This window comes from Salvia hispanica, chromosome 1, assembly GCF_029641045.1.
Source record: "Salvia hispanica isolate PSC_SH4W2 chromosome 1, Shi_PSC_v1, whole genome shotgun sequence".
NCBI lineage: Eukaryota > Viridiplantae > Streptophyta > Magnoliopsida > Lamiales > Lamiaceae > Salvia > Salvia hispanica.
The window spans coordinates 65,692,312-65,706,304 of NC_142692.1; the positions used below are offsets into that span (position 1 = coordinate 65,692,312).

Below are 13,993 nucleotides of genomic sequence, written 5' to 3' on the forward strand. Positions count from 1 at the left end.
AACTTTAGTTGGCCCACAATTTTGATTGGAGCTATTAAGTGAACAACTTATATAAATACATGCATGCTGTACGTAAATTTTGTCAAAAACAAAGTTAGATTATTAATTAAAAATCCCAAGCAAAAATATTTCTCCAAAGGTCCACATGTTAGATTTTCATCTTAATGAATCTTTATATAAATCTACATATCAACTTCTAATATTCAATCAACAATCACCTTCATGTTAAATAAATAAGAAACAAAATCGAATCACATACACAAGCGATTGACGATGAAAAACGATGTTGGGACTTGATGATTTTCCTAAACCAAAATCTCTTGATTTCTTTAGGAACTATATTAGATGGTTGAAAATCAATGCGTATATGATTTTAGTGTGTTAGGAACCAAAGTCCTACTTTCTAATTTTTGGTATTTGTTTTTTATAAAACTATAGTATAATATAATTGTCTAAGACTAATAGAATATGAGTTTGTTATCATTCAATGCCTAAATCAAGATTACAACAAAGCATCCAATATAATTACTACACTATAAATAAGTCATAAGTTGATTAGAAGTAGTATAATTTTCCAACATCAGCTCCAACCAGTTCTTTTCCATTTCCCCTTCTTCTTTTGGATAACCTCCTCCTTTTTGTAGCCCTCCATTCCTCACTCCCACCTCTATATATATGTACCCTCCCTATTTCTTGCTTCCCTACTAAATCAGCATTCATATATAGAAAACAACTCTTCCATCAAATACACAGAACAATTTCTCATCTTCTCCTTCAAATGGGATCCTTAGAATTATACAAGGTGCTTCATTCATTCACCTTATACTCTCTCTCATGTTAACTCTCATTTTATTTAATTTGTAGGCTAAAAAATTGAAGGAAGAAGAATACACAGGTGATGGAAGTGTTGATTTTGATGGACAGCCGGCTATTCGAGACCGAACTGGGAAATGGTCTGCTGGGACCATCATACTATGTAAGTCTGCCTCTTCTATGAAATCCTGATAGAGTTTAAGTCCAAGTCATCAACAGAGGATATGTTACATTTTTAGTAAGTTGATTTGATGAGTTGTTGTGAGACATTTTGGTGACAAATTTTGTTATTGAATTTGAAATGTAGTGAATCAAGGCCTAGCAACACTAGCATTTTACGGTGTGGAAGTGAATCTGGTGCTGTTTCTAACAAGAGTGCTGCAGCAAGACAATGCCGAAGCAGCCAACACCGTTAGCAAATGGACCGGCACTGTCTACATCTTCTCTCTACTTGGTGCTTTCCTTAGTGACTCTTATTGGGGAAGATACAAAACTTGTGCCATCTTTCAAGCAATCTTTGTAATTGTAAGTTTCACTCTCTCTATTTATTTTCCTCTCTCAGTGTCTAGGCATCACATGATCATAAACATGTATAACTACCATTTTATTCAAGCAGGGTCTAGTGCTCTTGTCACTATCCACACAGGTGTTCTTCCTCAAACCCGGGGGCTGTGGGGACGAGACGACCAAATGCAACATGCATTCCAGTTGGGAGCTGAGGCTCTTCTACTTCTCTATATACATGGTGGCTCTTGGCAACGGCGGCTACCAGCCTAACACAGCCACATTTGGTGCTGATCAATTCGACAAAGGGGATCCGAAAGAGGGCTATTCCAAAGCGGCCTTTTTCAGCTACTTCTACCTTGCATTGAACATTGGCGAACTCTTCTCCAACACTATATTGCTATACTTCGAAGACGAAGGCCTGTGGGCCCTCGGGTTCTGGGCCTCCACCGCCTCTGCCACCCTCGCCCTGCTCCTCTTCCTCGGAGGCACCAAGCGCTACCGCCATTTCAAGCCCAGCGGCAACCCCCTCTCCCGCATTTCCCAAGTCTTGGTTGCCGCCATCAAGAAGTGCAGCGTGAGGATCCCACCGGACGAGGACGCTGCCAACTTGTACGAACCCGAGGGATCCAAGAACGGAGCCCGAAAGATGCTCCACACGCAGGGGATCAAGTAAGTGTGTTACACTTCAATTCAAGTCAAATACAGACTTATACAGTGGTTTCAGTTCTCTCTTTATAACATGAATTTGCGTTGCAGATTCTTGGACAGGGCAGCATTTGTGACAGCGCAGGACGAGGAGGAGCTGAAGAAGAGCGAGCACAAGAACAACCCGTGGCGGCTCTGCTCCATCTCCCAAGTGGAGGAGGTGAAGTGTATACTGAGGCTTCTCCCCATCTGGCTCTGCACCATCATCTACTCCGTCGTGTTCACGCAGATGGCCTCCATCTTCGTTGAGCAGGGCGATGCCATGAACACGCAGATCTCCACCTTCCGGATCCCAGCTGCCAGCATATCATGCTTCAACCTCCTCAGCGTGGCCCTCTTCATAGTCCTGTACAGGAGGGTGGTGGACCCAGCCGTGCGCTTGGTGAGGAAGGACTCCAAGGGGCTTACGGAGCTACAACGGATGGGGATCGGGCTGGTGATCGCGGTGATGGCGATGGTGTCTGCAGGGATAGTGGAGTGGTACAGGCTGAAATACGCGAGGAGAGATTGTAAGCAGTGCCAGGGTTCGAGCACGCTGAGCATATTGTGGCAGGTGCCGCAATACGGGCTGATAGGGGCGTCGGAGGTGTTCATGTACGTAGGGCAGCTGGAGTTCTTCAACGCACAGGCACCAGAGGGGCTGAAGAGCTTCGGGAGCGCGCTGTGCATGACGTCGATATCGCTGGGGAATTACGTGAGCAGCTTGCTGGTGTCGATAGTGATGAAGATATCGACGGAGGACAACGTGCCCGGGTGGATACCGGGGAACCTCAACAGGGGGCATCTGGATAGGTTCTACTTTTTGCTGGCCGGGCTGACGGCGGTAGATCTCGTGATATATGTGGGCTGCGCGTCGTGGTACAAGAACATCAAGTTTAGAGGGGAAGAAGAAGATGATGAAGAGGATTATGATGAGGTGTGAGTAGCTAATCCTCAATCGTTGGATGTGAAACCTACTTAACATTAAAAGTGAATTGAGACTCTTATTATCGGACGGACATAAATAAGAAAACAAAACTCCTAATCGCAAACTAAACCGCAACGGGAAGACAAGACTCCTAATCACGAGCAACCATAATGTATGATATATACAAATATTAAAATTATATGAATTTGTATTTATTTAATCAAATACATATGTTCATGGGGGTGCACTATAATGACCACCATAGATAACAACATAGACAAACAATTTGTGATACATAGGCAAACAATTCGGCATATGGTTGCACTACAGTGACACCATAGTTAAAATGACAATCTAGACAAGCAATCTGTAATACATCGACAAACATTTTGTAATACATAAGCCTTGACTATTTAGCTTAGAAAAAAATAAAATAAAATCCTAAAAATTTGTGTATTAATAAAAACAATATCTTCTTGTATTAAATATCCCCTCCGTCCCACTAGAAAACAATCATTTTATAATTTATCATCATAATACTAGTATACTTTTTTTAGCCCAATGATGAGAACACTAATAGAAAACACCCAAAATTGTGCACCCCTTATGAAACTATGATACGCCTTACATATTCTGGGTCGACAAAGGAAGCTTTGTATAAATGAAATGAAGAAAATTCAACCATTCCTAAAAAAATAATTAATGTTGAACGAGGCTCATGGCCATAGCCATAGTGTGCCTAAACTTGTCAATACTAATATTGACATTTTGTCCATTAAGGTACACTTCCCTTCCTATATGAAGGGGAAATGCACCCGTTGGGTCCGTGATAGCCTTATGGCTTCGCGACCCAAATATCTTCAAGAGCGAGCTCTCTTCCGGCTCGATCTTATATCTCAAGTAATGCACACCCATCCCCCGAGCCGGATCACCGTAGTAATTGGCCGCCGCCCATTCCAACCCGATCAAGTCCACTTGCACCATCACTGCCCCATCGGGGAGGAACACCTCGTTCGTGAGGCCGGCCCCGTGCGCCCCCACGAACACGCTGCACGAGTTTATCATGCGCGAGAACAAGTTGATGTTCGACACGGTTTTCGCTCTCGCCACCACTACTACCCTAAACCCTAAATCCTCCATCATAGCCACAACTTGCTCTTCGTTGATGATCCTCCTCGTCGTCGTCCGCGACAAAAGCATCACCGCCGGCCTCTCGATCTGTGACACGTGGCTGTACTTGAGTTCCAGCGATTCCCGGAGAAACCGCCGGAACATCGGCGTGGTGAGCCCCTTTGGAATCTCATTAGCATTAATTGATAAATGGCCGTGAAACTTAAGCCCGACCACCACCGCCGGAAAGCAATGGACGCTCCGATCGGCGGCGGGGTTCAGGATCGGATGCGACGAGAGGCGATTGAGGATTTTTCCGTATTTCGCGACGAACGAAGGTCTGTAATCCTCCATGATGAAGAGCACGCTCGAGTTGAATAGTTTGGCAGTGATAAACAGAGGGATGATGATTTCGTTGATCTCGTGGAAGACGTTGCCGGCGAATCCGCTGGAGGAGAACACCACGGCGGGGACGCTGTGCCTGTGATCGCAAATCGACGGCGTAGTGTTGCCGCCGTGGATGATCTTCACCGGAGTCACTTTTCTCAGGAGAATTTCATCCTCCTGCCTCGCGTAGGGACGGAGCGACGTCTCCTGCGCGGGACCGTCGGAGGGGATTGAGACGGTCATGGTTGCGGTGTCGATTTGGGATGGTCGGGTTGTGACGCAGTGCTTTGAGTGTATCTGTGCATCGCAGGAGAAGCCGGTGGCTCTGAAATTGCTCTGTTCTTCCCCTGTTTTAGAGAAAAAATCAAATCAAATCTGTGAGTTATAATTTTTAAAGCTGGTGAATAACTAATTTAGGGAGAGACCTTGAACTAATCTGGAGAGGAGAAAATCCAGAGAATTGAAGCTCACTTGAACAGTTTTGTTGGAGTGTGGAGATTGATAGGATTTGCGATCAATTTTGAGAAGATTAGGTTGTTGAAGTTGAATATTGTTGCTCCATATAATTTCAAAGTAGAACAGAGGAATTGCAAGCAAGAAGATCCATGGAGTTAGACGCGAAACCACCTTCTTCTCCATTCTCAATTCACGAATCATGACTACTTGCCGAAGACGCAAGAATTAGAAAATGTGCGAATGATGTATAAGTGCAACGCTACTTTTCCATTACAATGTCACAAGAACATAATAGTAAGGGCCAACAATATCATACTAACGTGAGTTCGGGTACAGGAAGAATCCACAAAAGGGTAGAATAGGCGGCTGATGAGATGTTGCTTTCGTTTTTGCCCTTAATTTGCAGTTTGTTATTCTTTCAAATTATTATCCATCTTATTAATTCGAAGGTAGATATATGAGACTTTTCGTTGTTAAATATTGATCGACGTATTATGACATTTATGCATGGAATCACTTTTTTCAAACTATTGATTTATTTGTAGTTATGCGCAGTTTGAACATACCAAACATGACATGAGTTAAAATGACAATCCCTCTTAAAATAATACCATACCACCATTCTTAGCTAATCATTTGTAAACGTGGACGAATAATCAGCTGCCATGTGACAATCATAAAAAATTCGCAAGGGTAAATTTACGTGGACTGCAACATCCAATACTCTAGACTGCAAGGTGACGCGGCCTGCAATATTGTTGTTTAGCGTTTATACTATTGCAGTCTAGCATATATAATATTGCAGTCTAACGTGGTGTCACAGTATCATTTTGAGAGTGTTGTCATTTTAACACGTTACTATCAAACATAGTTCTTTATTAGTTTGATGAATATTCTTATAATTTATGCGTAACACCAAAACCGCTGCACATATATTCGTACCTGGAAATGCTAATCTACAAATGAATATTGTTAAGAGTTTCATTGTCGAAATTAAGCGCTAGCGTGTACAAACGTTAAACATTAAACATTGAAATGGACAAATTAAATTTTTATTATGGCTTTGACAAGACAACTATGAAATTCATGTTTTTTATTGATATCTGAAAAAAAATTTAAAGATTGTGTTCGGCTCGAATTCGTAACCTTTCACCTCTTGTATTAATATTCTACCACTATACCAACACACAACATCCAGATTCTTCAATTTTCAATTTATTGTGCTTGACATATTAAGGTAGAAAAAAAAGTCATTATTCAACAGTTTTCAAATTAATAAAAGGACCCAATTTTCTATTGTATTTCGAATGTATCGAACTATTCGAAAAGAAGTTGAAGTCTAATTCGACAACAGCCGCATCATCCAAAGTAAGGTGCCGCCTGCTGTGAATTTTTTATGCGAAACTAATTAACAAGTGAATTTGACTGACTCATTTCTCCTAATTTTTGTTCATCACCCTTATTGCTTTTCTTCGTCTCTAATACCAATAATTCATCATCTTGACAATATACTTTGATGGCAACTGCTATTCGATATTACTGTTAATTGAATGATAAAGTGTACGATTACAAAGTTAAAGATAACAGATAATTTCGTTGGATTAATATGGGAGTAGTCAAGTAAGCTACACGTTTCCTTAATTTGCAATCTATTTGTAGGGATGAGGTCAAGTATGTGAATCTACTTTTCCCAAAGTTGAAGCCAAGTGATTCTTGATATTACTTGGTACTAGTATACTCGTATTATCTCTTTAGTTGTGACAACTAAGTTATCAAACAGAAGCATAGCACTAGGTATGAGACGTCATACATCCTAACAATCCGCTAGAGAAAAAAAAATGAGTACTCCCTCCGTCCCGGATAATTTGTGCCACTTTTCCATTTTGATTTTTCCCACATAATTTGTCCCATTTCACTTTTACCATTTTTGGTAGTGGACCCCATATTCCACTAACTCATTCCAACTCATATTTTATTATAAAACTAATATATAAAAGTAGGATACACATTCCACTAACTTTTTCAACTCATTTTTCATTACATTTCTTAAAACCCATGCATGGTCAAAGTGAGACGAATTATCCAGGACGGAGGGAGTAATTTTTAACAAATTAACTTTAATTAAATAAAAATAGTAAAAATGTGACTTTCAAGATGGTGAAAATAAGGGCAAGATTCCTTTTTTATAGCTTTGAGATTCTTCTTCATTAAAAAGCAGACATATATAAATCTAAGGAGGTGATTGGTTGATAATAGACAATGGGAGGAGATGAAATATATATTAGTAAGTTGGTTTAGGGCGAAAATGACAATATTTTTTAATTTTCGGGGCGATGTCAAGGGAAAGGGAGGGGGTGGACATGGTAATCTTACATCCGGATAAGAGGAAATTAGTAGTATGGAGGGAGCGACCGCCCCCTCTTGCCCCCAGATCAAATCAGTGATAATAGACTCGTTCATCCATAATCAAATCATCAAATGGTCAAGAATTCGATCCTTACATTTGGTACGGACCATTAAATCAACTATTACATTTTGCAAGTTTTTTATAAATCAGTACGAGAATAATAGTAATTGCATCGCTGATGAATACCCTTAATCTAATGGCAAAAAAAGCCACATTAAATCATTGATGATCCCTCTTTTTCTAGATATCCATCAATCAATAATTTAAATAATTAAACTGTATTCAATGGAGTATAAGTAAAGTCAAATTTTAGATTAATGGAGGCTTTAATTCCATCTATAATTCGTATACTGTATACAACCTTTGCAAATTGCACCATCGATTAGTGCATGTCAATTTAAACTAATTACTAATTGGTAGTATATAAATTAGCTGACAATAAATATAGTACAGACAGTAGTGGCGGACGCAGGATTTCAACTTTAGGGTCCAATTTACTATTAATAGTTGTACAGTATTTTTCGATATTTGCCTCACCGCAAATAGTTGTGGCATGTTTGGTAGCAAGTTAGAGATAATAGATAAATAAGGAGTAACAAATTATAAAATGATGGTGACAATATCTCCTTTTGTCCCACCAAATGTAAAAACATTTGTTTTTCGACACGTGATTTTATTTAGTGTTATTTTATAAGAAGTAAGAAATAATAAAATAAGAGAGAGAAAAATATTGAGATAGTGTTGTTTCCATATTAATATGGAGTAATAAATAAGGTCAATTTTTTTATTGCAAAGTGTGTGCGAAACAAAAAAAATGAAGTGTGTACACGAGATTTTATTTATTTTTATTTTATAAGTTAAGTAAAGAAATAATAAAGCATGTGAGAGATCATTTTATTAGGGAGGAGTAATAAATAAGGAGATTTTTTTTATTGCCAAGTGTACTAAATTAGTACTCATTTCGTTCCTTCATAGTTGAATCAATTTTCCATTATGAGAAGTTTTCTATAGTTGAGTTATTTTTTAATTTTAGAAAGTTCCCTTATAGTTGAGTCATTTCCATATATAATAGTACTAATAATTAATATTTTTTTTCACCCTTATTTTGCTCTCTTTTATTTTTTTCTCTCTACTTTTTTTCTTTCTCTTACTTTCTTTTTTATCTATCTACTTAACACATAAAACATCTTTTTTTAAAACTCCATATTTAAAAATTCCGCCCGAACTATGAGGGAACAGACAGGGTAGACAGATAGAGTACTTAGAGTTTGGAAAAACAGAATGACCCAGTATCACAATCCAAGATAAATGTGGCCTACGTGGAAAAAGAAAATAGGCGGCCCAATTTAGTAAGAGCATTCCAAAACCCAAAACCTAGTGGTTGGTCATGGAGGAAAATCTCCTTTCTCCCATGTCGCCATTGCTGTACAACTCCTGCCTCTTCTTCTCCGGTTCCGACGTTAAGCAGCACCATGTCCTAGAATTTCATCTTCTCATGCCGCCACCGTTGACTGGTGTCGTGACCTCGCCCCCTCCCTCAATAATTGATTAGCAAACAATAAAATATAAATAATGGGAGGTGATCAAATAAAAATTCTAAATATTGTACAAACTCAAAACTATGATCTGGACCATTGAAAAATGTCAACAGATCACAACAAAGCATCAACAGAAAAATGTCAACAAAATTTCAACGGTAGTCAATGATTGATGCTGTGTTGATACTTTGTTGACATTAAAATCTTGAAATTTTACATTGTGTTGATATTATATTGAAACTGAGTTGAAGCTGTGTTGAGAAGTTTTGAGTTTGTACAATATATAAGTTTGCATTTTATCACTGCCCTATAAATAATACTATAATTAATTATTTTTTATTTGAGCACCACTCCTGTTTGGGCGCACATTTAGTACTGTTTATTTTGATTATAGTTAGTTTGATTTTAATTTTTAATACATTAAAAATTATTATTAAAATTTTTAATTTTACAAAAATTCATAAAAAGTCAAAGCTCGATTAATTAATCAATAACATAAATTTCGATGGGATGAAGGGAGTATAAGTGATACTCCCTCCGTCCCCGATTAATAGTCACATCTTGATTGGGCACGAGTTTTAAGAAATGTAAAAAAAAGTTGGTTGAAAAAGTCAGTGGAATGTGAAACCTATTTTTTTATATTAGTTTTATAATAAATGTGAGTGAATTGAGTTAGTGGAATATGAGACCTACTTACTATTTGTGGTAAAAATAAAGTGTGACTCTTAATTAAGGACGAAGTGAAATGGAAAAGTGTGACTCTTAGTCGGGGACGGAGGAAATACTGCTTTTTTGAATTAATGGGGTTGTCAAGTAAGCTACACGTTTCCATAAATTCATTCAATTTGTTGGGATAAAGTCATGTATGTGAATGTACTTTTCCCAAAGTTGAAGTAAATAGTGATTCTCATTTTGATAGGTATATACTCCCTTCGTCCCACTTAAAATGAAACATTTAGGAATCGGCACGAGATTTTATTTAGTGTTGTTTTGTGAGTTGATGAGGAGAGAGTAAAGTAAGAGAGATGAAAAAGTAGAGATAGAGTTGTTTCTATTTTAGGAAACGTTTCATTTTTATTGGGACAAAAAAAAGGAAAATGTTTCATTTTTAATGGGACAGAGGGAGTATTATTTAATTAGTATTGATAACTGAGTTATCAAACAAAAATTTACATATGGCACAAGGTATGAGATGGCAAACATTCTAACAATCGTTTGGAGAGACAAACAACAACAGTTACTAGACGAGTAATTTTAACTACAGTAGTTAATTTCAATCAAGTAAAAAGACCATTTAAAAATATGACTTTCAAGATGGCGAAAAATAAGAGCAACAATTCCTTTTTATGTTATTGAAGAATAAATTTCTAAGAGGCTTTGAGATTCTTTTCATTAAAAAGCAGCCCTCAACATTTATTACGAGCTAAAATATAAGTAATGGAGTATTATTAACAAGGATGCATATTAGTCTACTTATCCCTCTTTTTCTTCATGTAACCCATCAATTAATAGTGCAATTTATAAAGTAAAGTCAAATTTTAAATGTTTTTCATCTGGATACTACTTGGGACATGGTCCTCTTTAGGAACGTGATTAAATGAAAACCCTAAATATTGTATAAATTCAAAACTATGATCTGGACCATTGAAAAATGTCAACAGATTAAAAAAAAGCATCAACAGAAAAATGTCAATAGAATTTCAACGGTAGTCAATGATTGATGCTGTATTGATATTATGTTGATACTGTTTTGACATTAAAATCTTGAAATTTTACACTGTGTTGATATTGTATTGAAACAGTGTCGAAGAGTTTTGAGTTTGTACCATATATAAGTTTGCATTTTATCACTACCCGTCATCTTTATAACATTATACATAAGTTAATTATGATTATAGAACACCCACAAAATATAATTCGCCTGTAGTTTTAAATGAATTTCTTAAACTTCAATTACTACTATTTCAAATTCTCATATTTATTCGGTGTAACAAATTCAATCAACAATTAATCGTACATGAGAGATTTAAAAAATGTACTGTAGTAGGCCTAACCTCAAATCACGTGATTACCGTCAGAAATCGGTACACTATTGCGTTGAAGACGGAGTATTTTAGTTCAAAAAAATAATAAAAAAAACACGAAAATCAAAGATCATCAAAGTTTGTGTTGGATTAAACAATAGACACAGAACATTCATTTTGTGATTTAAGTGTTAAACTTCTAATTAGTCAAATACAGATGGAGAAGAGTAGGAGAAGGCTAAAGCTATGCAGTGCAGCCCCACTAACAGCCTCACTAATCATCCTTTTCCTAATTCTTCATTTTTATGGTGCAAATATTGTCTCATTTTATCAATGTACGTTGTGTTAATTTCCTTAATTTCTGTAAATCCGCATGTTTAATTCCTCAATTTATAGATGATTAACCAAGTCGTTTGGAAATGACAGGGTCAACAAGATCTCAATTTGAAGACCAAAACTCATTCAATTCACTCATTGCAAGACTCGTTAGAGGTTTGTGGAATCCATTTATCAAAACATTCACCGCTACTTATCTAGTTCGAAGAGTCTTGTGTCAGACAGTCTGATTTTGGTTTGTCGTATACCAGGAGAAGATCGGAGAAAGCTGCAAACGACAGGCTACGCTTGTGATGTCACCGAAAACTCCCTGGTTTGTGTAACAAACCACGGAGTAAGAATCAAGACCAACAAGGATATTATTGCGTACACTGAAAACTCCGGGCGAGAAGCGAGCAGCATGAAGCCGTACGCTCTGCAGAAAGATAAGTACCTTCTACAGTGGATAACGCCAGTAAAGATATTACATGGGGCCAAAAACCCGCCCGCCTGCCATTACAACCACACTGTCCCCGCAGTGATCTTCTCGTCCGGCATATTGGGGAACATATTCCACGAATTCAACGACATTATCATCCCCCTTTTCATCACAACCAGCCATTTCAAATCCGAGGTCCTCTTCATCTTAGAGGACTATGATGCCTGGTTTGTCACCAAGTTCAGCAAGATCCTGTCGCGCCTGTCTCGTTACCATGTGATGAATCCGGCTGCTAATGCAACCGTCCATTGCTTCCCAGGAATGATCCTGGGGCTCAGGTACCACGACAATCTGGCCCTGAACCCCGGGGACATCCCTGGAGGGTACTCCATGCGCGACTTCAGGCAGTTTCTTGCAACAGCATACAGCCTGAAGTTCGCGCATGTTTCCCAGGTGATTGCAGAAGAGCCAACGGTGATGCTGCTATCGCGCGAGAAAACTAGGAAGTTTTTAAATGAAGATGAGATTGTTAGCATGATCCAAGGACTCGGGTTCAGGGTTGTGGTGGCCCGAACCAAGGATGCCATGAATCTTGATGAGTTCGGGAACATGATAAATTCGTGCGCTGTGCTGGTGGGCGCTCATGGGGCCGGGCTTACGAACGAGCTCTTCTTGCCTGCAGGGGCCGTGATGGTGCAAGTGGAGCCGGTGGGAGTAGAGTGGGCGGCTTCGAAATATTATGGCGACCCGGCTGGGGCAATGGGCGTGCACTACCTGCGTTACAAGATCGAACCGGAGGAGAGCTCATTGGTGGAGTTGTACGGGCGGAATGATTCGGTCATCACGGACCCGGAAAGTTTCTATGGCATGGGTTATCGGCTTGCTCGGTCTGTGTATCTTGAGCAGCAGGATATAAGGGTTAATGTAGCAAGATTTAGAAACACAATGGTTCAGGCACTTGAGCTTGTTACAAAATGAAATGGAATTGAGTATTGTTCTTATTGCTTTGTCAAATATTTTATTCCAAGGAATTTGAGGTTACAATTTAATCCCTGTTTTAATGTTCAAGAAGGGAAGTACTTTATCGGTAAATACAATCATGCATAGATAATTTACTTTCCTTATTAGGAATTGAACCAAATTTATTTGTTTTGTTGAGTAGCAACTTAATTACTACACTACAACTAAATCTTTATACTCCCTCCTCCAACCACTATTTAAAATGTTTTTTTTACTTGGCACGAGTTTTAATAAATTATTTGACTTTGTTAAAAAAAAAAGTAAAAAAGAAAAGATTAAAATTTGAGACCCATCTAAAGTAGTATTCCCTCCATATGTTGAAATGATCTCCTTTCATTTTTGATTTGTCTCATCCAACATGATCCAGTACTAAAAAAGAAACATATTTCTCTTACTTTATTCCCCCTCTTATTTTACTCTTTCTATTTCACGTACAAAATAAAGTTAGGATTTAGTTCCGTGCCAACAAAGGAGGTCATCTTCCTTCAAACAAAGAAAGTATTAGTTTTTGTATTAGATTATAAGGATAAAAATTAATGATATATGGAGATCGCATACTAAAATTGAAATAAAGTAAATACTTATATAAATCGTGAAAAATTCAAATACAATCATGATATTTTAATGCTCAGATATTTAGGCTCCATGAATGGTTCAGGCCTTCGGGGTTTAGCTTCTCCCTCACGATCCCCTAAATCCGCCATAAATAGGGCTGAGTAGTTTTATACTATTATTAATTTTATATTAGTCAATTAATTAAGTTGAATTCAATCGAAAGAACTTATTAGTCTAATGGGCGTCGTAGTCGTAATACTTATTTATATCCCTAACCTAGGCTACCATAAAATGTAACTAGTGGGGCCGATCTCTATTTATATTAATTAGGATATTAGACTCTCTTTTACATATTGGAAAATAACTAATAAAAAAAACTAATATGTAGCTTATTATTGTATTCGACTCTCTATCTATTACTCCCTCCGTCCCGGTTAAGATGACACATTGCTTAGCCGGCACGAGATTTTTAGAGTTATTGATTAAAGTGTTTAATCAAAAAGAGAGAAGATGGGTGTAAGTATTAAAGTAGAGAGATAAAGAAAGATGTATATTTTAATAGGAGTGAGAAAAAGTGGTTGAGTGTATTAATTGGAGAGAGAAAGTTACCAAAAAAGGAAATGTGTCATCTTAGTTGGGACAAACTAAAAAGGGAACGTGTCATCTTAAGCGGGACGGAGAGAGTACATTAATTAAAATAATACTAAAATAAATGGATTAGCCCGGAACGTAGTCTTGAAATTGTTATGGAGCCTTCCTCGCACGACGGGCTTGGGCTGATACCCATTGGGCCCACACGCATTCTCATTT

General features: G+C 37.9%; 3 protein-coding genes across 3 annotated transcripts; 2 read left to right on the forward strand and 1 right to left on the reverse strand.

Moving 5' to 3' along the window:
- The first annotated feature begins 665 nt into the window (after positions 1-665).
- LOC125185159 (protein NRT1/ PTR FAMILY 7.3-like) lies at positions 666-3,014 on the forward strand. Its single transcript, XM_048081652.2, has 5 exons — positions 666-802; positions 865-976; positions 1,121-1,338; positions 1,430-1,989; positions 2,077-3,014. Exons 1-5 carry the CDS (start codon positions 779-781, stop codon positions 2,945-2,947), a joined length of 1,785 nt encoding a protein of 594 aa, XP_047937609.1. The 5' UTR covers positions 666-778; the 3' UTR covers positions 2,948-3,014.
- Positions 3,015-3,239: 225 nt separating this feature from the next.
- Positions 3,240-5,221, reverse strand: LOC125185272 (alpha-1,3-arabinosyltransferase XAT3-like). Its single transcript, XM_048081782.2, has 2 exons — positions 4,855-5,221; positions 3,240-4,776 (listed from the first exon to the last, which is right to left on the reverse strand). The coding sequence occupies exons 1-2, from the start codon at positions 5,084-5,086 to the stop codon at positions 3,632-3,634; spliced, it is 1,377 nt and encodes a 458-aa protein (XP_047937739.1). The 5' UTR covers positions 5,087-5,221; the 3' UTR covers positions 3,240-3,631.
- A 5,850-nt stretch (positions 5,222-11,071) lies between these two features.
- Positions 11,072-12,650, forward strand: LOC125218129 (alpha-1,3-arabinosyltransferase XAT3-like). Its single transcript, XM_048119732.2, has 3 exons — positions 11,072-11,189; positions 11,281-11,346; positions 11,442-12,650. The coding sequence occupies exons 1-3, from the start codon at positions 11,072-11,074 to the stop codon at positions 12,584-12,586; spliced, it is 1,329 nt and encodes a 442-aa protein (XP_047975689.1). The 3' UTR covers positions 12,587-12,650.
- The last annotated feature ends 1,343 nt before the right edge of the window (positions 12,651-13,993 follow it).

Excerpts from the sequence above, each read along its gene's own strand:
- LOC125185159 (XM_048081652.2), top strand. The coding sequence starts at position 779 with ATGGGATCCTTAGAATTATACAAG. Across the intron at positions 977-1,120 it reads TGCTGGGACCATCATACTAT|TGAATCAAGGCCTAGCAACA; the intron begins GTAAGTCTGCCT and ends TTTGAAATGTAG. Across the intron at positions 1,990-2,076 it reads CTCCACACGCAGGGGATCAA|ATTCTTGGACAGGGCAGCAT; the intron begins GTAAGTGTGTTA and ends TTTGCGTTGCAG.
- LOC125185272 (XM_048081782.2), bottom strand. The coding sequence starts at position 5,086 with ATGATTCGTGAATTGAGAATGGAGAAGAAGGTGGTTTCGCGTCTAACT. Across the intron at positions 4,777-4,854 it reads CCTCTCCAGATTAGTTCAAG|GGGAAGAACAGAGCAATTTC; the intron begins GTCTCTCCCTAA and ends TCTCTAAAACAG.
- LOC125218129 (XM_048119732.2), top strand. The coding sequence starts at position 11,072 with ATGGAGAAGAGTAGGAGAAGGCTAAAGCTATGCAGTGCAGCCCCACTA. Across the intron at positions 11,190-11,280 it reads TATTGTCTCATTTTATCAAT|GGTCAACAAGATCTCAATTT; the intron begins GTACGTTGTGTT and ends TGGAAATGACAG. Across the intron at positions 11,347-11,441 it reads CATTGCAAGACTCGTTAGAG|GAGAAGATCGGAGAAAGCTG; the intron begins GTTTGTGGAATC and ends GTCGTATACCAG.